Below are 24,086 nucleotides of genomic sequence, written 5' to 3'. Positions count from 1 at the left end.
TCCTCATGGTAAAAAATACAATTTTTGTAGGGGTTCACTTGAGAATACTCTGTTCTAATAGCCCAAAAGAGTCATTATTCAGAAAGAAAACTTCACGACTGTTAAAAGCTGCTAGGAGAAAAAGGTCTTTGAAAATATGACCACTTGATTCAACTGGGCTTTGAAGACAGTCTTTTATTCAAAACTGACTTTTGGAAGGAAATGCTGAACTCCCCAAATTCAGTGTGGGAAAGGATGAAGTAATCATCAGAATAGGTATTGATCATGACAACCGGAAACTGTTGAGCAGACTACATGTTTTAACAACCACAGAAAGTATTTAAAGGCACTTACTTGCACAGCCATTCAAACTGCTCTTTACAGTCGGAGCAACCATAGTCAGTGGTCCAAGCATGGCCGATGGTGTACTTGTGGAATTTGAGCATGTCCATCACTCCCACTTGGGCAATAGCACAACCAAATAGGTCAGGGCGCTGATTAGCACAGGCAGCTTCAACAGGAAAACAATTCCATTAGCATTCAGATCTTAAAGAATTAAGCTCAGCAGTAAAACGTTCACTACCAAGTCGCAGAAGAGAGAAGGCTGTCAGTGAATATGAAGTCAAATAAGACTTTCAAGCAAAACTGTAAGCAAATACAAAAATGAATAAAAAATACAACTCTGAAAGATGTTGTGTTCAAAAGAACTTAAGAGCCATTTCTGTGCTCTTCAGACATCAAACATGTTGCTCTATGAAAACTGCCTTTCAAACCACCAAATTGGGTCTGAAGGAGAAATGAACTTTTAAAGCATGCGACATTTTGAACTGCGGAACTGAAGGTACCTAAACCAGTCGCTGTTTAAACTTTTAATATTAGTATCAAGAAAGAAAAGGGCATTCAGGATCAAAAGCCCTCCATTTACTGATGAAAGTTGTCTTCCATAATTACTATGTAAACGCATATGAAAAGAGTTTTGATAAAGGCAGACTGATACAAAATCAGTGGAATAACCTCAAATTAACAAAGGGAATTACTGCTGTTAAAATTTTCTTGTTTTACGGTTTTTATCTTCCTACAACTGGGAGGGACAATTTCTTTAAGAATAATACTTGCTTATGTACTTTAAAAATAACCGCAGTAGGCCCATCAAGCTCAGTGTTCAATTTATAAGAGTGGCAACTGGCAGATAACTCTGGGAAAAGGTGTTGAACAAATACTGGGAGATCTCTCCTTTTAATTATCATGTGATGAACTCTAAGTTTTCTCTGAGTTGGAGTTATCTCCAGCCATCCTATTAAACAGCCATCAAAACACACTTCCCCTGTAAATACAACTATTCCCTCTCTTAATGTTTATTCATCCAGTGTTCATCATATCCTGTGGCACTAAGTTCTTCAATTCCAATTCCTGTTTCTTGATCTAAACCTTTTGCCTGCTGATTTTACAAGTTCCCCTGCTTTTTTTGAATTTTAAGAAATAAGAGCACCGAAATTTTCACATAACTACTACAATGGGTCCCAGAATCCCTTAATTAATTCAGAACTATTCCCTGTGCATCAAGATGTAGGTATAATCTTTCCTAAATTCTTCTTATCTCCTCATTTTTGTCCATTGTGAAAATGGATTGATTATTGCCACTCTTTGCACCCTGCTAACCATGATACTGCTATGACATGACTTTGCTTCCAGCTCAGCAAGGACTTTCTTTCAAAGCCTTATGTGAGGAAGCTTTTGAAAATCCAAGAATAACTCCTCCCCTAGATCACCATTACAAGCCCCATATGCAGCCCGACTCCTTCAGATAGCTCTAATACATTTGAAAGCTGTAGCTTCAGCCTGCAGAATTCTTATCTGTCAGCTATTATTTATTGGTTTCAACTAGCTTGCCCATTAGAGAAGTCAGATTTACTCATCTGCAGTTTGTGTATCACCATGAACCATTTAAAACTTGGCATTACACTTGCCCCCTTCTGTTCCTCAGATATTCAGGCTTAGTAGCCTGCAATTTCATATCAGAGTTCACTTAGGATCCTGCATGTGCACCATCTGGTCCTGGCAACATACTGCTTTTCATTGGATTGATTCATTCCAGAACCTCTTCTGCTGATGCTTCAACTGGAGTCAGCTCCCCAGAATACTCCCCATGAAGACAGACTGGTGCAGGGAACTCCCCACACTCCACAGGAGGGAACATCAATACAAACAGACCATTTAGTTGTTCTGCTTTGCCATTATTTTTCTTGAATGCTCCTTTTACATCTCACTAACCTGCAAGTCCCACGGATCGTCTGGCCAGCTTCCTGCCTCTGATGTGCACAGAAAAATGTCATTGCTAATCTTAATATTGGAAGCAATTTGCTCATCAGTCTCCTGTGGTCTGTCAGTCCCTGCGAAGAGTTGACACTTTACCCTATTTTCTTAATTTAAACATGATTTTTACTTTCTGAAAGATGAAACTTTACTCCTGGTCATCTCTGATATGTAACTATGCTAACTCTTCCTTATTTATGAGTCGTTTCGATAAAGTATATATAGACCCCTAAAGAGATCTATGTAAAAGATCTTTAGGTTTTAACTGAAGCTTTTGATCAGATCCCCCCCTTTTAAGCTATTTTCTTTTATGAACATAAATTGCATTCTGGTAGGAAGAAAAAGCCAAAACAACTACCATAACATTTCATTGTAATAGTCTTTATTTCAGAGTATCTCTTGGAGCACTGTCTGTTGCTCAGGATTTTGTAAGAAATTGGTCCTTGCTAGTTCCTTAAGTAGTTACTTCAGTAAGAGATCATCCATGGAGACAATCATCCATGCACACTGCACCTTTTTAATTAGCCATAATACTTAATTATATTAATTAATGAAGTACAATGTGGAACAACAATTTATTTGTGAATTTTATCCCTCTATACATAACTTTGAGCTTTAAAATTCAGTATGAAAATACGCCTTCAAAACGTCGGAACTGGTTTTGTCTAGCAAACATGAGAGGTCAAACACTGCGTTTGCAGGAGGGTTTTCAGCTCACAGCTGTGCCACTCTGCTCAGCTTGGGGATCACACTGCAGGACAAGGAAGTCTTGTTTTGTGGTTGAATGAGGCAACAGCTCAGGGCTCTGCAGTCCTCAGAGTCACCTCCTGTTAGTCTGACTGAAAGGAAACAGTATTTTGGAAGAGTGTCAATACTCTTCCTTGTCAGCTTTTTCTTCAATAAATAAGAACGGACAAAATCTGGCAGTGAGTCATTAAACCTAAAGGATGAGTTATGATCTCTAATGTTGCATCAACAACTATTGCAAAATTCATTCTTGCTTTAATGAAAAAGACCTTACATGAATTTCCTAAATTCACCTAATTCTACCCAGTCAAGGAAAATCCCTATCTGGTTCATCAAGAGCATGGAAATCCTGCTTGATAGTAATCTACCAGTAAATGCAAGGGGAGGATTCTAACAAGATTTTTTAGACCAGGGAAGTCTAGATTCCTAACACCTGTCTCCTATCAGAATGATGTATTCCCTGCAGATGTCACTTGCTTCCCCTTACTGAGGAGCCCAACTGAATAGTTCAGCCAGTAAACCAGGGGGTTTTATTACTGAAGCTGGGTAGGATGCACCTCATCCTGACTGAAACTGAAGTCCACGTAAGCACAGACCAGTATTTTCAGGCACTATGTAATATGTTCTAAGTTTAACTGCTTTTCCAAACACATATTTAGGCTCACATAAAATTGACTTGCGCAATGCCCACATTCCCAAATGGAATGCAAATGCTTTAATCCTTAACCATATTCACCCATTTCTATTTTCAATGCACAAACACCTCCTGACACTTGTTACTGAGAAGCATATAAGCAGAAACCAAAACACAACTTTACAAGTACTTGTTACTTGATCTTTAAAACAACTGCTTTTTAAAAATAATAATGCAGGTCTAGCCAAGATGGCTTAGACCAAAGATCTGTACAATTCCAAATCCTGTTTCTTATGCTGGATGCTAATTCACTGAAAAATCGAATAAAACCAATAGAGTCAGTATACAGCAGCAGATAAATACAAAAAGAAGACCAAGCAGAGTGGGCCTGGTAAAATTGCTGGTTTTCTATAATTCAGTTGTTTGTGAACTTGAGGTGCATTTTCTAACCCCTTCTCACACAAGTAGCTCAAATCTTTCATACTGTCACTTTTCCTGTTGCTGACCCTGAAATTACTGCTTTGTGTCTCCTTTTCCTTTCAAAATTGCACAAAAAAATCACCTTCTTTTTCTTCTGCTACTTTCAGACACTTTCAGATAGGGATCTTACCAGAAATAAATTTTGTAGCTCTTAGACTGCACAGAACATGAGATCTTTCTGTGACAAGACTTCTGCTTAAGAGGAGGCTATTAATTTCCTTGAATTTAAGAACACAGCAGTGAAATTTGAGTGAACAAGATGCATTTGTAACAGACCACACACAGTTTCCCAATGCTACATGACAAATTAATAGTTCAGTAGTTATTTTGTAATGGTTAATCTTAAGAAAGAAAAAAAAAACCCCAAATGTTTTTTAAACCATTCTTACTTTCTGTGTGATTCTACCACAGGGCTAGCTCTTACCACACATGACTGTGTGGCTTTTAACAGTCAGCCTTTGCCAGAGACTGCAGAATCCCAAAGTCCTATGCAAACAGCAAATGAAGTACGACTGTACCTATTTAACACCTGGTATACATTAACGCATTGACAATCCGGCAACTTTTGACAGGCAGATCTCATCAAATTTTGTCTGGTTACTTTAGAAAACCCAGCACCAAACCTGGGAAATAGACAAGCAGTGCTTACCAACTAAAAGGCCCCCATTTGAGCCTCCATTAATAGTCAGCTTCTTTGGGGATGTGTAGCCTTCCTTGATGAGGTATTTAGCAGCACACTGAAAGTCATCAAAGCAATTTTGTTTGTTGGCCAAGATACCACCTAGCATGGAAACAAAACAAATCAGTTGATACCATCAAATCCTTTTAATACCATCTCTTCAGAAAAACATGTGTGCAAAAATACCTGGGAACTATTCCAGTTTCATGAACATTTTAATAATTGATGCAGCTCGGAAAGACAGCAAAAATGAAAGATTCTGTCAACACAAAGAGGCTATAAGACGGTTGTGTCAATAACTCTGATGCTTTCAGAAACTCTGAATAATACATACCTATATTGTGGAGTGAGTGCCAGGTAATGTTCCTTACTAGTGAAAGGAAAGCTAAAAGCTTTGCACAGCAAAATATAAACAAAATGACCACATACAATCCACTTGAGGTTTGAGCTAATGGGACTTCGACATCATTAAACTCAGTGACAGTTTCTTAAGGCAATAAAGATTCAGCTTATAAAATAAGCCGTATAAAATAGGCACTTCTAATTTCCTGGGTATATAATATGTGGCTGGTAATTTACTTTTTTTTCTTTCATCTGTTTTCAAACCAGATGATATATAGCTACGGTCAAAAAGGGACTTCAGAGTTGCATCTTGCTTTGCAATTTTATTCATTAACTTTCAATATGTAAATGCTTAAGATAATGCCATCATGTTGAATGAAATTCCAAATGTCATCAGCTGTAAGAAGGAATAAATAATGACAGAAAATGCAGGTCGTGATAAATGTAAGTCTTAATTGATAAGACTCCCAAGTCTGAAAACAAAAAAATTTGCAGGGTGGGATAGGGAAGGAAAAGGATGGTTTTCCCTACAATCTTTCAATTATTTCAGTAGAAGAGTATCCACTTAGAGAGCTCACAGTTGTCCAAATCTTGCCTGTTAGGCAAGGGACTAAAACTAGCTCCTTCTCAAAGGTTATCCTACCTAAAGACCATGGTAATCTCAGGCAATTAAATGCTAGGAAGAAATGGGAACTAGGAAGAAAATCCTTGCGTTCCTGTAGCAAAGGCCGTGGCCCACACAGGCAAGCGGGGCTTAAAGGATGCAGAAATGGAAGCCCAGTTTTTTCTGCTTTCTTTGAAAGCTGGATGTTTATTCCAAGCTGATTGCCTAAGGTTCCCCTTATGGTCCAGGAACCTCCAGGAAAATTAACTTTACACTAAAATAAGTGAGATGATCTACAGTCTGGAAACGTCTCTTTATCTCCATTGTCCATCAAGTGATCCTAGACAACCAGTTTAGAATGGTTGCTTCATTTCTATGTTGCAGAAGTTTAGCAAGTCTGACATTTAATCATAAAGATCTTGTAGAACTGAAACCAGTACATTTTAATTTTTTTGTCTTTTTTTTTTAACAAATACACATCATTCTCGTATTAACAAGACCATTGAAGAGAGACATACTGTGACAACAAAAAGGTCTTCAAATATAGGGCAATAAAGGAGAAATAAATCTTACTCTTTACTCAAAGTACCAGGCTGGTGTAAGGTCAGAATCTTATCTATACAATTAAACCTAAGCAAAAAAAACTTCTGTAATTGCTTCTGGAACTAACAAAGAACACATACATATTTTATTTGAAACTGCAATAAAAGACTTTGGGTCAAAATCAAGCAGGAAATAGGTGGATCAAAGAAGCATTATCATATTAAGATAAATTTTATTAAAATCTATTACAAATCAACCAGCAAATTAAGATTAAAAAAGGATACTTCATCTTTAGCAATAATATCCTGTATCTGCAAGCACATACCGTTTCTATTTATGAAACTATTACATAATTAACTCAATTGTGAGGAAATGACCCAGACAAATAGTTACCACAGATGAAACAGTAAAATCAAGATGCAATGATCTGGAAATACCATTTTGCCAGATAAAAAGATATTATGGATTACTGCCATGGCAAATTGCTACATCACAAGCACCACTGCTTTGGTACATTTGGCTTGCTGACAACTTATCTACCAGATTCTTGGAATATGAGTAAAGCATCACCATTAAATAGTGATGGGTATGTTACAGAGATAAGAAGGACTTTTCAAGCTTTTTCCCCTCGTAGAGGAATGTGGACAGTTGTCAACAATAAGGCAAGTGGACAAAGACAATTGAATGATTAAGACAAAGACTTGATGGGAAAAACATGGACAGAAATACATCAAAAGTGTTAAGAAAAGGGGAAAAGAGATTGACAGAGCTTTGCAGTGTTTGACTTCGTTTTTCTGTGGCATAAAAGTCTACTTAAAAAACCCTAAAAGGTCAAATGGTTGCCTACAAGTTGGATCCCCCAAGAGTGTGAAGGAGATGATGTCAATGCACTTCTGGAGCTGTTGCTTTCATGTGAACTTCAATCACAGAATCACAGAACCATTTAGGTTGGAGAAGACCTGTAAGATCATCAAATTCAACCATTAACTCAGCACTGCCATGTCCCTAAGACACACCTATGTGTCTTTTAAATACCTCCAGGGATGGTGACTCAACCACTTCCCTGGGCAGCCTGTTCCAGTGCTTGAAAACCCTTTTGGTGAAGAAATTTTTCCAGTCACAGTCATCAAACATTAAAAAAAAAAAGTCTATTCATAAATTATGCAAAAACAATATGGAAGAATTATATTCTGAACTCAAGAGTTCACACCTTCTGTAAAATTCTGCAAATGATTTTTTTTGAGTGTGCGTGATACCAAGAGAGTCTAAATAGTCAGTGTTGCTGTCTTGGGGATTTAGAATTGCGCACCTGCAATAACAAAAGAGGTATGTGAAAGCAAGACAGGTCTTTTGCAATACAGACAGACATTTTTTCTAAGATCATTTCAAGATAAATAGCTGCTTTTTACAGTGTTTAAGTCTAGGGAACTTGATCTTGCTTAAAAAACCACAATTATTTTCTTGGAAAATATTGTCTTTGTACAAAACTGTTTTTAATTAGGGGGCAAAAATTAAAAGAATCTAATGAAAACCATCAGATTAACACTGGACAACGTACAGCTCCAACATGTAAGTAAGGAAAAAAATCTACTTTTTTTCAGAGTAAGTAAAATGCAAAAGGAGATGTGAGCATGGAAGAGGGAGTGAAAAGAAAATGTTGCAATTTTCATTGCTAAGCCTGCAGTTTTGTTCCTCTGCTTTGACTGACTTACCTTTGTGCCAGGTCTCCCCATATTCACCACCGCCCCTGATGTTCGCCACTGCTAGAACACCTCCCAGGTGTCGCACAAAAATAAGTCTTGACACACTGAAAAAGGAAACAGATAGAGGATTACTTTTATTTTCCAATTTTTAGACACTTACCACTTCTGCAGAAATACTTTGAGGGAAAGATCTCTCCCAAAATCAATGATGAAATTGTGAATGAAGTCCCTCTCGATGGCGGACCTGAGTAGTCAGGCTTTTTACAATGGTTATCCATGGAAATGAAACTCCCAGCAGCTTTGGGAGAGGAAGGAACCAGTGCTGGTCCACTCTTCCTCCCTCAGTTCTGCTCTTCGAAGGAGAATGGCCAGTGGTTTGGCCTGACAGATGGCCACTCAGGACATGTCACAATCTTAAAAAATTATCTTCAAGGTCATTAGTGTGCAGATTAGAGTTATGCAGTACCACTGGGCCTCCATAGCTTTCTGAACTGTTCCTTTTTCATGGGATCTCCACTTCTTCAGAGAGGAAAGCAAGACTTAGGAAGAAAGCAAAGAATTAAAACTTAAGATCAGCACTTGATCTTTGTTTATGAGCAGCTATTTTCAACATAACCTCTGCTTAATATATTTCTTCTGGACCTTTGTAATACTGTGTTTGCAAAGAAAAATTCTGTATCTACCACTCTTTTGTGCCATGGTCAGCAGTAAAGTGCTGGCCAATCCCATTCTTATTCATTTTCCTCTTGCACTGCTAAATACAAAACAAATAGTATAACATAAAATTACAGGTTCTGCCTCCCCTACTATCTCCTGAACCAGTCTGAAAGCCAAAACAGCATATTTTTTTAAAATGCCAAACTGCAAAATGATCAAAAATATTACTATCTTTTTTTTTTCAAATGGACTGAAGTAATTTAAATTATATTTAACAATTAGAACAATTTAATTGTTGATCTGTTGAGGCAGTAGCTTAACATAGCAGAAGCTGCAGAAGGCCAACCACACATATGCCAAGGAGACAAGTAAAATATTAAAATTTAACCTCAACAAGTCTTTTTTCCCCCTCTAGTAGGTTTAAATTTCTTATTTACTTGAATTCTTTGCTCATCCAGAAACCACTGTCTGCAGAAATTAAATTTGTTCAACCACAAGGGCAAGGATTGGGTCTTTTTTAAGTCCCACTACTGCTTATTAGAAATGGCTTGAAAGATGGTAGTCCTTCCGTGTGTCTCATGTGGATGTAGTATCACAACAGGTAGAATTTTCATACCTCCAAAAACAATTATCTCCATACTGGCACATGTTCTTGAGAGTATATACCAAGAAGTAAGGAAATAAAAAGCACAAGGATAACTGGTAAGAGATTTCTGCATTTTCATGACCATCAAAGGAAAACTTTTCCACCTAGGCTGGTTATGTGGCCATCAGATGGCTCAGGAGGCATGAATAATCTCAGCTTCTGTAAAATCAATTCTCAAGACCATCACTGTCAATTGCATTTTCCTTAGATTGCTGTGACATGCTGATCAAACGCAAGACTGATATTCTGTAAGCACATTGCCCAAAGGCCAGAGAGCATTACACTGGCAAACTCCAGGACTCCTAATTTCAACAGGTTGCTACACAGCTAATGTGGAGTAGCCTGACAGTAGATTGCCTCATTAGAGTGTGGCTTCTTAATTTTTGGTATGTAGAGTCACAAAACCTTCCAAAATATTCTCCACTTCTTTTCCCTGTCTGTCTCAAACGTTGGACCTCTTGGTCCAAAGTTACTTGATTCCCTAATAATCAGAAGTAGTAAGAATTGCAGGTAAGGTAAGAGCTTGCTTCCCAAATATATTGCCTGAGAATACTGAAAAAATAAAATACTCCACAACAGAGTCCATCCTCTTCCACCTGCTGAAAGAAACTGTGCCTGTCTCAGGGATCATGGTGAGTCAGGACCGTAACTTGATCAATACTTTGAGACACATGCCTTGAGCTTGTAACAAACTTTCTCAAAAGTACTTTTAAGTTCAAGGAACCAGGTTTTATAAGCATAGAATCTGAACTTACTACTTTTTTAAAAAGTGAAACTTCCAGGTAATCAGACAGCACAAAGCTCAAGTTTCACACACAACCCTACTACTGCCTCCTGTGTTTTTCCAGGAGGATTCTTGCTTACAAATTTGATTTCAAGTCACCTTTGTGGCCGAGTCACAGCAAACTGCCCAGTCAACCTGGATGGCTACAAAATATCTCATTCTGCAAAAGAAAGTCTGGGTCCCTGCTCTTTCTAACAGTCCCTGCAGCCTTTTGCTCATTACACCTGTTTTTCTTTCTCTCCTGGAAGCAGGATAAAGGAAAGGGCAACAGGTTCAGGATGGAGTCAGTGGAGGGATTAGAAAATAGTTACCGCCCTGGAGAACTCCTTCCAGACCCTCTCATCACTCTTAAGGAGCATAACACAAAAAATAATAAATCAGGTATTGTTTTTTACAGTAGAGAACAATGTGAGGATCTATGCTTCACAGAGCAAGAACACTTTCCCAGAATTACTAATCTGATTTCAGGTATTAGAGCTGACAGAAAAATGGAGGCTAGCACACAGGTGATGGAGAAGAAGTCCTGAGTCACTGGACTTGGTTGCTTTCTCAGTTTTTGTGGAGCTGAAGGGAGCAGTAACAGAATAAGCAAAAGGAGTAATCCTCCACTCTGCACTGAGGGCTGCTCTGTTGCTTGACCTTTCTCCAGGCTCACAGTCTCTCTTCCCTGCACCTCTTTGCTTAAAGGCTGGGAACAACCTGGCAGTGAAATGCAATTTCACAGTCTGCTGCACAACCAGCTGTATTCCAGGATGAGTTAGAAATTGCTTCTCCTGTACCCACGCAGGCACACACAGAACAGTGAAGGGAAACATGTTGGTTCCTACAGCGTGGTTAGCCAAATCTGAGGCATTAGTAGTGGGTTTGTGATGGCATCTCCCCAGCAGCTCTGCCAAGCCACTGGTATCAATTCCATCAGCCTTCATTTGCACTTGCTATGTGGGCTGTATAATTAATGACAGTACTCTCTCTAGCAAGCACCATCTCAAAATGCCACCAAATGCAGCTCTCCAGTCCAGAGAAGCATATGAAAGATGCATGCTTGCACTCAAAAATAAACCACTACTGTAACTGACTTAATGACTTTGGCCTGTCATTCTTGCAGTTATTTCTGGATCCTGTAACCTGTTGGTTTGTTTCTATTGCTTTCAGTGAAGAAGATTTTTTCATTTTTGATGTGAAAAGGAATGCTAGTTTCTGAATTAAGCAGAAATAAGCTACCCAAAGCAGAGAGCTGGCTCACACTAATGGGTGTGAAATACCAGTAAGAAAATACTGTACTGGCTGGAAGACATACAGGACAGAATTGAACCATTGGAAAGGAGAAGATGGAGTGCTTTGTGGAAAGTTCTAAGAGCCTTAAGTTTAAATAAAACAACCCAGGAGTGTTTAGCTAGGAATATTTTTTTTGGTTTTTTAAAGGTAAGCTGGCTACTACCTGGTTACATTTCCATAGCTACATCTCAGCCTTGGCCATCCTGTGGCTGCTTTCTAGCACTTGTGCCTGCTGCCATCAAAAAAAAAAAAAAAAAAAAAAGACCAAATAGTGGTGCTGGGCTGTGGCTGGAACAGCACTTGGACTTGGGAACTCCTTGTGGAGTGCTGTAGTATACAGTAACAGGGATGGAGTAAAACATTAGTGGAATCTGCCAGGTAAAGGGTGAACTGGACATCCTGCCTTTCTGTCATAAATTCTCTCTCACAATTTCCTTTCCCTGATTTTGCCTGCCTACTTTTGGAACACATTCCCTCATCAAATACCCAATTTTCAAGTTATTAGCCATAAACATGTATTTGAAGGCTTTGGCTTTTTTTTCTTTTAGAAAGAGACAGCTGAGAAATCGTATCTTGATATTACAGTGAGAGAATAAGGAGGGAGGTGTAGCCAATCATGTTTTATTTACATGGTCAGTGGGATAAAATATTTAAATCTGAAGGTCACTGATTGTTCTCTGTGCATTTACTTTTAAGCAACTGTTACAAACTCATATTCTTAATTTATGAACTGTATAATGAAGGTTTCATAGGGTTCAGGAAAATATAGGTCACTGCTCCTACCTCCCATCTTCCTCTCTTCTAAATGTCAGCTGCACCCTCTTGCTGCTGTTTGCTGGACTCCTACGGGAATCAATTTTTAGCTTGCCAAAATGGCAGAAAACCACCCACTCTGTTTTGCTGGGATAGTTTTCTGTCATTCTTGTGAGGTAAATCAGCTTAGCAAAGGCTCCAGCAAGCACCAGGGCCAATGGATGGGAGATGGAAGTAGGCAATGTGAAATACCTTCTCCTTTTGCCAGCAACCAGCTTGTGTCAGCTCTGCAGTATGTGAAATTTTACCTTAAATCAATAGATATGTAATATTTATTTTATGTTCTTTAAAAAAGAAAGCATGGTAAGTTTTATCACAGTTTTCAGCATTTACAATAAACTGTAATAAATCAGTGGTTGAACCTAACTAAGAAGGAATTTAAAAACTATGCTAGTTATATAATTGTGTCTCTCAAGAACCACAGGAAATTAAAAGTATAGCTTTATGAGGCAGATAAAAAGCTTACAAATAATCACAGAACACAAGATGGGAGGTCCATTGTTAGACAAGGTATTTGCTAAAAAGGATGAGAAACTGTAAATGCTATTCAGAAATACAATCACAGCAAACAAGAAAGGCAAGCACTAAAAAGGATTTCTTGAAATGTACTAACTCTAAAGCAAGACTGGTAGCACCTAAACTTAATAGGATTGTTTCGTAACAGATTGTTTTTCTGTGGTGAGTTGCTCTTCTGCTACCTGAAAAACTGTTCTCTATTCAGCCCTTTCCATTTTTTTCCTCTGCCTCACCCAGGAGCATTTCTTAAGTATTCAAACACTGCCTCTTAGCAAGTCTATTCAAAATGCTTTGCTTAAGAAATAAGTCTTTTCTTTAAAGAGATCATCTATGCAATAAAGCTTATGGCTTTTGAGAGCTACAAAGCCTGTTCTGCACACAGCATTTTTGGTTTAAGTGTTGCTTTGCATTTGTGGAGACAGTATCATTTGCGTCTCAAGACACAATCCTCTTTCCTCTTTCTTGATCGTATGGGACACAGAAGGATTTTGCTTCTGACATAATCTCAAAAATGTAATATGAAAACACAGCCAAATTTTAATTATTTACATTAATTTAGCCAAACATTTGATTTTCTATACTATCTAGACATAGGTAATTGCTTAACTTGAAAAAAGAAAACTTCCTATGTTATTAGTTCAGCAAAGGGCTCAAATATTTCCTTAATATATATGTCCATGATTTTCTGTTGAACTCAGTGACAGAGCAGGAAGAGGTTAAAGTGTAAGCCTAAAGGCTGGGTGACTGTTGTAAACCTCGAGAGCAGAGCACTTCTCTGCTCTGGCAAAATTTCTTCTGTGAGCCCAGGCAAAACCCTTGAATTCAGAACTAACAAAGCCTAACAAATGATGCCTGGGCACTGATGTGCAGGCAGCCCTTATGGCGCCCATCTTGCTCCTCAGGGACCTGAAATGCATCCTGTCAAATTCATTGTCCACTCTGCCCACAGTCTGTGACAGTTGTTAACACCAGATACTTCAGAAGAAAGTGGGAATCACCCTGCTTACCTGTAGCTTGGTGTAATTGATATGTTGAAGCCTCCATATCCATACAAGAAGGCAGGATGAGAACCATCTAATTTAATTCCTTTCTTGTGAATAATAAACATTGGGATCTTAGTGCCATCTTTGCTAGGGTAGAAAACCTAAGACAAGAGAAAAAGAAATACAAAATGCTCTTAGTGCTGTAACTCTCCACAAGTGCTGCTAACAAGAATCAGAGGTGATCGTTTCTGTTGTGCCTGATGGGTAAAACCTTCTGAGCAACTTGCACCAATTGCCCAGGTCAGGTTCAGTAATGGGCACCACCAGTTTGGTTTCTTAATAGCTCTGGAAAATGTATCAAAATGAGACAATACAAATTATGGTATGATGATATCATGTTTAGGTGTCTTTTCTATCAATTCTACACACAAGAGGGTTTAAGAAAATGTTGCCAAAAGAATACAGTTCTCTGCAAGGGAAGACTGTGAAAACACAAGGGCTACATGGTCCATCACATGTGAAAGGAGCAAAGACTGAGCTGGCACAGAGAACAGAACTAAAACCAGATGACCTGCACAGATGAATTCACCAGGGCAAGTCTGTGTCCAGCAAAAGTGGACTAAGCCCAGTCTTTCAAGGCTGTCTCAGAGACGCTTCACCTCATCAGGATGGAAACACAAGCCACGACAGAAACTTTTGTAGCACTTGGTGCATTTTCAGACATTGTGTAGCAACTAGAACCAGGAGAAGTTGCAGAATCCCCAGTCCATTATGTAAGACAACTGAACTGCCCACTGGCTTTCAGGAAACCAGCTCCCAAAACATCAAGTATCCACATAGCACATGCTTTCATATGTCTTTCTATTGCTTGCTGCCACAGCAGTGTGTGAAGTTAAAAGCTGAACTCCATGTACACAAACACAGACTGTAATTGCTTAACACAGTTCCCACATCTTCTTGTTTTGATGCATGTCTCTGCCTGCATACTCTAATTTGGGATCCTCTGTGTCATATTTTGCCAGTCAAGCAAAACACGTGGCTGTGAATGCAGTTTATTGCTTGTCCTAAAATTCTGGCCGATTCCTTTTCACTGCCTCGCTTTAACATCATTGCAGCTTCTACTCTAATTAGAACAAAAATGTAGTAAATGAAAAATGACACATTCTTATAATTTAGTTGCCTGTTTACAATCTCTGCTTTTAAAGGAAATAGTCCTACTGTGATTTATAACGCACATGATCAACAGGTTCTATTTTTACAAGACATGAACCTCACAAGTAATATGAACCTATGCAACACATTTATTCTGAGCATTGCCTGTAATGTGAAACATGTAAATCCACATGGCATGCTGAAAACAAAGTAATCACATTTAATTTTAGTTCAATCATTGCTAAGGAAATGTGAGAAATTTCAAATGAAATCACATCTACCTCCAAAGGCTTTACCAAAACCTCTAGACATATTACAGATAAAAATTCAGTATTTCACAGTGCCCAGTAGATGGAAAAAAAACCAAAAAACAAAAGTCTAAGGGCATTTTTACACAGATGAAATCACTGTTTCCAACTGCAGCCATAACTGTATCTTAACTGACAAAGTGCTTCTCAGAACGGTAGAATATAAAGAATTTTCACTTTAAATAGTTACTTGAACACTATAAACAAACAAAATAACTGATGAACAGGAGAACTGCTGAGGATGATGATGAGGAGTCCCAGAGACTCTTCCATAAAACACCATCCATCAACTCCAGCTGGTGCTGGCAATTCTCGGGAAGCGAGCACCTGGCCTTTCTACATTTCCAGAAACTTACTGCTGTTGGCCAGTCCTTTCCTGATGATTAAAATATGCCATGAATTTTAATGCTGGTTTCTGAATGAGGACTTTATTTTTTTACAACTCCCTAAAAACTGACTTCTGTAGGGCTTTTATTGTCATCAGTTAAGATAAAACATACCCTTAAATGAAATCTCAACAGAAAAAAAAGATGCACGTCAAGCTGACACTTGCAATTTAAGGGTTTTCAGTCCTATCTTTGCTAAAATAATGATTATTTCTCCCTGCAAGATGAACACACGAGAGAGGGGTGGAAATCAATTCAGCGAGACGCTAAGATATGTGAAGCTATTTAAGCATCTCCAGATAGACTATTTTCAACAACTGATTCAATCTCACCTTTAAATTAGCTGTTATCTCTGAAGCAAGTCCAATGGTTTATTCATGTAACCAATAAAGGGACGTGCTTCTATCTCAAAGATTAAGGTAAACTGCAAAGGGCAAGCCCTAAAAAGGATTCCCAAGATGGTGTTTCATGCCTAATTTTAGATGCTGTCAGCTTTTACAATGGTAAATGCTCATAAAAGGGTACTACATTTTTCTGCTTTATCACAGACAGGAGTGATCCACTTGTGCCAGCCACATTATATTACTCATTGTTCATATATTGTCCAATAAGGTCTCATGTCACTAAGCATATGTAAGAAGAGGACAAGTTAGAAAAATTTATTTGAAGGGAAAAGGATGGAGAAAAATACTTCAGAAGTACTATTATGAACGCTGAAACTCACCATTCAAGGAGGGACCTGCTAAAAATAAGTATCTTCAGCCTTTAGGAATGCAACAGCAATGCTGTGTGGTAGACAGGGCACTCCTGCTGTGTGCAACCCTTGGTGCTATTCTAGGACCATAGTGCTGGAGCAGTACAGCAGCCCTGGAATAGCTGTAGCTTTGTCTCCCTCTAATATCCCTGTGTCACATGGCAGTGGGGTCTCAGTGCCAGAACCACTTTCAATTCAGATGGTAGAACCTGAGGCATACATTTATAGCCTCTAGTCTACTTATTGTGATGCAAGGAAAAAGCAACACTATTTGCTATAAATTACATGAAAATTAAGCTGTATAAGCTACACAAAGCCCAGTCTTTATCATTCTTCTATAGTGCATACATATATATTTAGAGAGTGGTGTGTTGTTTTGTTTTGGTTTTTAAACTTAGCATTTGAAAGCAATTTACACTCCATCTTCACCTGAAAAAGTCAGTGGAAGTTTATGTCAGAGACAGTTTACAGAATAAGTTTTACAAACAAATACAGTTAACAGCTCTGTGATTGGGCTTGTAAATTTACTTAGGGGTTGAACAGGATAAAAATGTTCTATACATTCATTCCTGGGGAGCTCTCTGTCCTCCTAATTATTATCTTTAAATGTGCAGTATTTATGTTAGGTGAATGTTCACTTAGGGAAGAGGGGAAATATCAGCTTGCACTGTAGACACAGACACTAATTCAGAAAGACTCTATATTTATCCACCTCTGCGTCTGCTATGACAAGAAGCATCCTCTCCATCTCAAGTCACCAGGAGGCAAAACTAAGTCTTTTAGAAAAGTAAAAAGATTTGAAAAACAGACGCTGCAAATGAAGTTTTTCTTTCATTTATCTACAGAGATAACACAGACAGACATTGATACTTACACACAGAATTAAAAATAATTTTGGCAATCATCCGACATGCACTTCTCTTACGAGCAAATATGAAATCAGTATTTTGAATATTAAAGAAAGTGACACAATAATCCCCACAAATAAGTAAAACTCATGCACTCATATTGTGCCACATAACTAAAAATACCTAAAATTACTGACATTGAATAGAAACTTCAATTTTTAAAAATTAAAAACCTCAACAACTTCTGAGGTTTTATTTTCACTTTTACTCCCTTTCAGAACTATTTTTTCTGTTTATATAATGGAGATATTAAAAGATGTTGGGGTAAGAAAAGTGCACCTGAAATCATCTTGCTTTTACAAAACCTAAAATCCTTCTACACAAAAAACCAACTGCAAACCCGTACACATTTAAAATTAACCTTCTAAGGTATTCAACACAGGTTTTGAAATACTGCTGTAAAACACACATCCAAAATAATCTTGTCCATATGGGTCTAATGTATATATGTTTTGAACTGTGAACAATATCTGAATGTTCAGAAATCTTTTGTCATTTGCCTGACTCGCTCATGAATGGCAAAGCATTAAAATCCAGTTAAAAAGTGATCAGTTTGTCTTGTCAAAAAGAATTATTTCCTGTAGGTAAAACATGAATTTTATACCTGAAAAGAAACTTTGATTTCTGAGACTTGAAAACACTCCTTATGTCACAGTAGGCTAATTATTCTTAGGAAGCCAGTAGTTATTCTAATAATGTCTCTCTCAAACTCTCTTTCAAGATTAGGTATTACATACCAGAAATAGCAGATGTTTCCATGTCTATGTGTGCTTGATCAAAACCAGGTAAGAATTACACTTGTCATTAGATTGACATCCATTGTGTGAAATGCCAAAAAATTTTACAAAGAGCAATTAAAACAGCATATAAATCAAGCTGGAATGCTCCTTATTAAAAATTCATGTTCAATAATTTAGGTTTATTAACACCACAACAATGCCTTTAAAACAATTTTTTCCAATGTCTCCTATATAATTTTTCTGAGATAATTCCTTTTCACTTGAAACAAACACAGGATTTAGCAGTTTTCTGAAATTTAGTCATTGTTTTCTGCTTCTAGGTAAGAGCAGCTGCCCTCACACACTGCTGCAGTCACCACAAAGTTACAGACAGCACTGGGGAGGCAAAACATTCTGTTCAGTCCCAGCAACCCCAGGCACAGGGGCTATAGGGAATGACTACTTCGGGTTTTTTACTTCTTGGAACTGAGTTTCAAACATCCAGTTTCACATAAAGTATTTCCCTTGTTAAGTGAAGATTTCTCATAACACACCAACATTTGAGATTTGTGGAAGAAAAGCATAAGGAATTCATACTAAATCATATAACGTTGCCCATGTTTTCCGAAATGTCAATTCCCAAATGCCAATTCCCAAATGCTTTGTTAAAAGGCTCACTGTTTTAAAAATCCCACACTAGTATCTTTGAAAGGTGACCAGGACAGTAAACTTAAAGGAGTAGCCCCTGGAGAAAGTTTTCCCGCACAGATGGAACATCAAGGTTTTCAAACCTATATTTAGGTACCGAGATAACAGTGCCTGAGGCTGAACAATGCCACATAGGAACACGTCCCACCGACAAGCCCCAACACTTGGTGCTTCAGGAAGGCAAGTCACAAAGACCCTGCTCTCACACCAGCAAGTCTGAACACTTCTGCTGAACTGGCAGGCAAGGAGAAATCCTCTCAAGATGCCAGGGCAGAAAACTCACTGATTCAACCAGAATCATGTGCTGCCTTCCACAGCACCTGTCCATAGCCCATTCCATCCCTCATCACCTCTGACCTTACAAAAAACCTGACACTAGTCTGGGGCTAAAGACTATATAGCTCATCAGAAGCAAAACTCCCTATTTATTGCAGCAGTGGCATGGACCCAAGGATAAGATCAGCAGTGGCCCCTTAGGCAGCTCTGGCAGCCAGCCAATGGCCACCCGTAAGAGCAGCTCTTACTAACCACCAGTTCTTGTATTCTTATATAGAGCATGAATCAGAAGTCAGGAAAAATAACAGAGAACTGTCACCACTACAGAGTAAATCCACAGGATCTGAGGTTTCCTTTCTTCAGAGGGGAATCCTCATCCATCTTCTTTAAGCCTCTTAAATTAGCTTCAAAGCAGTTCTGTGTGGGTTGCAAAGCTTGCTTAACACAGAGCTGGAGAGGGGCCAAAGTAACTCAGTACAGTAAAAATTCATGCAGGTAAAACCCAGAAAGAAGAACACCCACCACAGACGTTTGCAAAAGCACTATGAAAATAATCAAGAATCCGCTCAGAAGAAATTGTTTCACCACCCACCCACCGGCACAAAAAGCAGACTCATGCTGACAGAGGCAAAGTGCCAGGAGATGGTCTTTTAGAAGAAATGTCTCCTTGCTACTAGGTTCAGCTGCCTAGCTGCAATTGACTGCAGGGAGGTCTCTCACAGGGTGGTGGGAGGATGTAGGGGAAGACAAGAGAAAAATACAGGTGAAAGATCACAAATCCTGCAAGACTGGCATGGCAGAAATTTAAATCACTCTTTGCTAGATAAGCTAAAAGGTATCATCCCATTTATATAAAGCCTTAGTGGTAAATGGGATCCAGTGAGACCCCTACACACACTCTACTTCTGCAACCAGAGAGGCTTCGTGCCTCTTCTGTTTATCCTTTGCCCCTTTCAGTGCAATCTCAGAGCTTCCTGCAGCAGAATAATTAGAATCTGTCAGGTACAGTTACTCCTTTCATCAATTTGCCTTGAAGATGACTTAGTATACAGTGTAGAGACAGACAGATATGAGAGATAAATTTACCTTTTCATTTAAATATACATTGTAGTCATATTAAACAGCAAAATGTCCCAGGGGCCTTTGTAAGTTACAGTCTCTTTTCTGAATTGCCTCTGTGCTTAGGCATTCAGGAAATGTACTACTATGAAGTAGTATAGCATGAGACAAGCAAAGGAATGTCTCGATGGAAGCAGCACACCATTATGAATAAAACCATAAATAACAGCTGCTAGCTAGTCCATTTTCTGTCATTAAATCATGCTTTACTTCACTGAATAAACTGCTCTGACGAGGCAACTCACTGCAATAGTGTGTAGGCATTAGAAAGTAAACACTACTCATTTTTACCATGCTGGAAATCAGTTCAAGCTGTGATGAGAAACATGATAAGAACAAAAATGTAGAGGCAACTTTCTATGGGTAAACAAGAGGGAGAACTCACTTTTTGCAAGCTACTTCACAATAACTACTCTTATTTATGGTTTTATGATGTGGTAGGTGCACACACCTAATCCAATGTGCTGAGAAAGAGATACATTCACTCAAACTAGCTAGTAACTAGCTAATTTACCTTTTCTTTCTTTGACTCCATCTTGCTTCAAACTTGCTTGGTCATCTCAACATAGCCTCATTGCTGAGTGTTTACAAGCTTCAGGAGGATGACACAACTACTGTTGGATTTTCTCCATAACATAGGGGCAGCTACACAGTTCAGGGTGCTCAATTTTCACTTGCAAACCCATACCCAAAAATTCTTGCACAGAGAAAATTCAATCTTGACAATGGGGATGTCAAGTGCCAGCTTGTGCCAAAGCCTTGAGAGGATCCATGCGTTTTTTACATGGCCAAGAAGCTTTGTTCATGACTTTCAAACGCCAGGCAATTTCAGAAGGCTCTGCTCTCTCTTCCTTAGAGAATCATACCATGTTTATAGATGCCAAGTTGGCTACCCGAATGCAGAAGTGCTATAAATCACTAAACACCTACAAAAATTCTGCATGTGGCTAGTACAATATTAAAAAGCCATTCATGCTTTTTGGTTTGAAAGAAAACAGAGATCATCTACACCAGACAGTGCATATTTCAAAATCAGTTCCAAATCACTTTTCCTGTGAATATTTATTCTGAAGTACTTACTGAAATGAATAGGTCATTAAAAATATTGTGAAGCAATTCCGTGTGCATTTTCTCACTCAAATTATAGCTACATATAATTCACTTTCTGAGATAAACTTGAATTTAAAGTTACTCATTTGTGCCCCTACATGATTAAAAAACCACCAAAATGGTAGCAGAAGAAGAAAAAAATCCCTTGAGAATGGTTGAGGAAAAACTTAAGTCCTGGAAAATATCTGGGGCGCTATCTTAGAAAAAATAATTCTAAGGTTCAGATGCTATTGATTTTGAAAATTTGCTGTGGAGAGACTACTATTGTTTTCAGATTTGCAGTAGCCATTTGTACAATGAAGAAAAATCACTCACTGAGTAGCAAGAAGCAGAAGAGAATTATCAGTTTTCATTCACTGTTGTAACAATACTTAGGGAAAAAATTAAACCAAATCTGGTATAAAGCAACCCAGCAAAAATTTCAACTGCTGCTGTAGTTTCCAGACAGATGTCAAAACCAAGACTTTGAAGGTACTTCATACCAGGCACACCAAGGAGTGTGCTGAAGCACCCTTGTAATACTCTTGGAACAGCGCAGAGAAAAATGAATAAAAAAGAGGAATGCTTTTTTTTTAAGAAGCTCTAACACTAAGGACAGTCTGCAGCAATCTTTCCTTTCTTAGGCAAAAGATGAACAAGACAGTAAAAGCCAATAAACTTGTATCAGACATTAGGTAATCCACAACTAATAATCAACTATCAATAAATACATGTATCAAATGTCTAATGATGCCAGATCAACTAGAATGAGTGCTATCAGTTCAAAAACCATCAGTAAGCAGAAAGAAAAAGTCAGGGATGTTCCTACTAGTAAAAGACTCCCTGATTTCAGGCATTCTACCATTACGCTTTGAAGCTTTTTCTGCATCCAGACTATTTTTAGCTGCTAGCAGGGATCTCTGTACACTGCTACTTTCAAAAATAATTGACAAATTGGATGAAAAGCAAGCAGTTCAGGCAGCTGTCAGGGAGAATTTATGTAGCAATTTTTCCCTGTCTATGAGAACAGAAGCTGGAACTAAGGAAATCATCTATTTCTTTATATCATTCATCTACACAGCTGAAACACTGGTTACTGTGAATAAAAATGATAGTTTTTAGAGGCTTTCCTTGTCCCATAAATCTCCTGGGAGATGTCTCAAGGACAGAGCAGAAATAATTAATCTAAGGAAAGATAATATTTTATCAGTACCTCTGAGCAGTGTTGATAAAATCAAATCAACTGCTAAATGAAGATGCAAACTAGATTACCATTAATAAAATTGCACACTGATGAATTTCTGCTGCATCATAAGCAGACAAAAGCCCAGAGAAAATTAGTGACTGAACTGTTCCTGGGTAGGAAGTGAACTGAAAAGGAACTATCCTTCTTTCTTTTCCCTCAAAAAAATGTTCTTTCAGATTGCCCCAAGATTTTGTGATTTGTAAGTTTTTACTACTTCAGTTTTTATACTGAGGGCAAGTAAGAGAGGTCTGCAGAATGATTCTACTCATACATGTTCCACTTACACAAGTTCACCACTCTGCATCTCTGGATACTTATCAAAGCACTTTGTGTTCAGCTTGCCCCCTCTCTTCAGCAATGAACCCAATTTAAGAAAAAACAACCCACCAAATCTGTTGACAAAGCTATTGACTAAGCTTTTTAAGCTCTGTCTTTTTTTTTCTGTGTTTAGTATAAATGGAGACTATACCCTTCAAAGTGGCCAGCAACACCAACATATATATGCTAAGAGGTATGATTGTGCCATCATAAACTGGTAAGAGAGATTCTCCAATACCTCCTCTCTACTATTTAGCAAAAATTATTTGCTCAGTATAAACTGAACTGCTCACAACTATTATATGATCATCTTTGTTACCATGCATCCTTTTCTAAGATAATCATGTTCACAGTGAATGCAAGAGTTATAACTTTAGGTTACAATACATGTTATAATTTGCTTCCCTTTTTCCCTTTCAATAGCAGAGTCTGCTCCAAGTAGTGGCCACACACACTCATTTACTTCGCAGAGGTTCTCATTTTCCATATGTCTATGTAAGATCCCACCAACATTTGAAACTGTTGTTTTCCACTCTCAGCTCTAGTACTCTGCTTTCCACCATGATGATGAATGTTAATTAACAGCAACAACAAAAACAACAACAAAACCCCTAATCCACCAAGCAGTTTGGACCCTGGATGAAGACAGCAAGTATAATTTTACTGGGCTGCGGTGATTATGTGTGTGTATATATACATATCTCAAGAATTTATCTGCATTTTTTACCAGTTCTAATTTGGTTTTGTCTCCTTTAGGTAGTTAATGCACAGCCATCATTATTAATCTTCCAAATGTAATTTATTTCTCTCTTCTGATTCAAGCTGTGGTTGGAAAGGGCCCTGTGTTGGTCTGCATTTCCATGCTATCCAGCACACTGCTGATTGTGGTCCATGATTAAGACTCTTAAGTCCTGCAATAACCAAGTAAATGAAAGAGCAACAACCTTCTAATTTGTTGTCTGCAGGCTGCCCTACCTCCTTAAACCTCTTTGTAACAGTTGTATGCCAAGCCTAATAAATAACTGCATAAACTAGTTATGAACTTGTATGTGCCTGGAGGCCTGCAACTCCAAAACACAAACCTCCCAGCTCTGCCAGAGCCACGTCTATTCTGGAAACACTCCAGTCCCCTGGTTGCCTACAGGGACACTATTCAGAATGAGAGATGTATCCACTGTGAAGTATTTAAATGGGAGTATGGAGCTGTGGTGAAGCTTAATTGCTGACAGGAAACACTGAGACACTGAAGAAAAGAGGTGACAAGGGAGTGCTGCTTGGAAGGAGTAACAAACAAAAGGCAAAACTAGCTGAAACAGTAAAATGCAATCCAGCAAGGTCAGAAATACAACCTACTACAACCTGACAGATGCAATCACATAAAGAATAGTGAACAGCTCACTAAAAA

General features: G+C 38.3%; 1 protein-coding gene across 1 annotated transcript in view; it reads right to left on the bottom strand.

The window, feature by feature from the left end:
* Positions 1 to 24,086, bottom strand: part of LOC104694168 (prolyl endopeptidase) — a 92,244-nt gene that overhangs the window by 2,095 nt on the left and 66,063 nt on the right. Inside the window, exons 11-14 of the mRNA XM_039569022.1 lie at positions 13,723 to 13,859; positions 8,034 to 8,128; positions 4,803 to 4,934; positions 334 to 490 (exon numbers count right to left, since the gene is read on the bottom strand). Of these exons, the coding sequence (XP_039424956.1) occupies positions 334 to 490; positions 4,803 to 4,934; positions 8,034 to 8,128; positions 13,723 to 13,859 (521 nt within the window). The remainder of the gene's footprint in view (positions 1 to 333; positions 491 to 4,802; positions 4,935 to 8,033; positions 8,129 to 13,722; positions 13,860 to 24,086) is intronic.

This window comes from Corvus cornix, chromosome 3 (genome assembly GCF_000738735.6).
Source record: "Corvus cornix cornix isolate S_Up_H32 chromosome 3, ASM73873v5, whole genome shotgun sequence".
NCBI lineage: Eukaryota > Metazoa > Chordata > Aves > Passeriformes > Corvidae > Corvus > Corvus cornix.
This window is presented reverse-complemented; position numbering and strand designations above follow the sequence as displayed.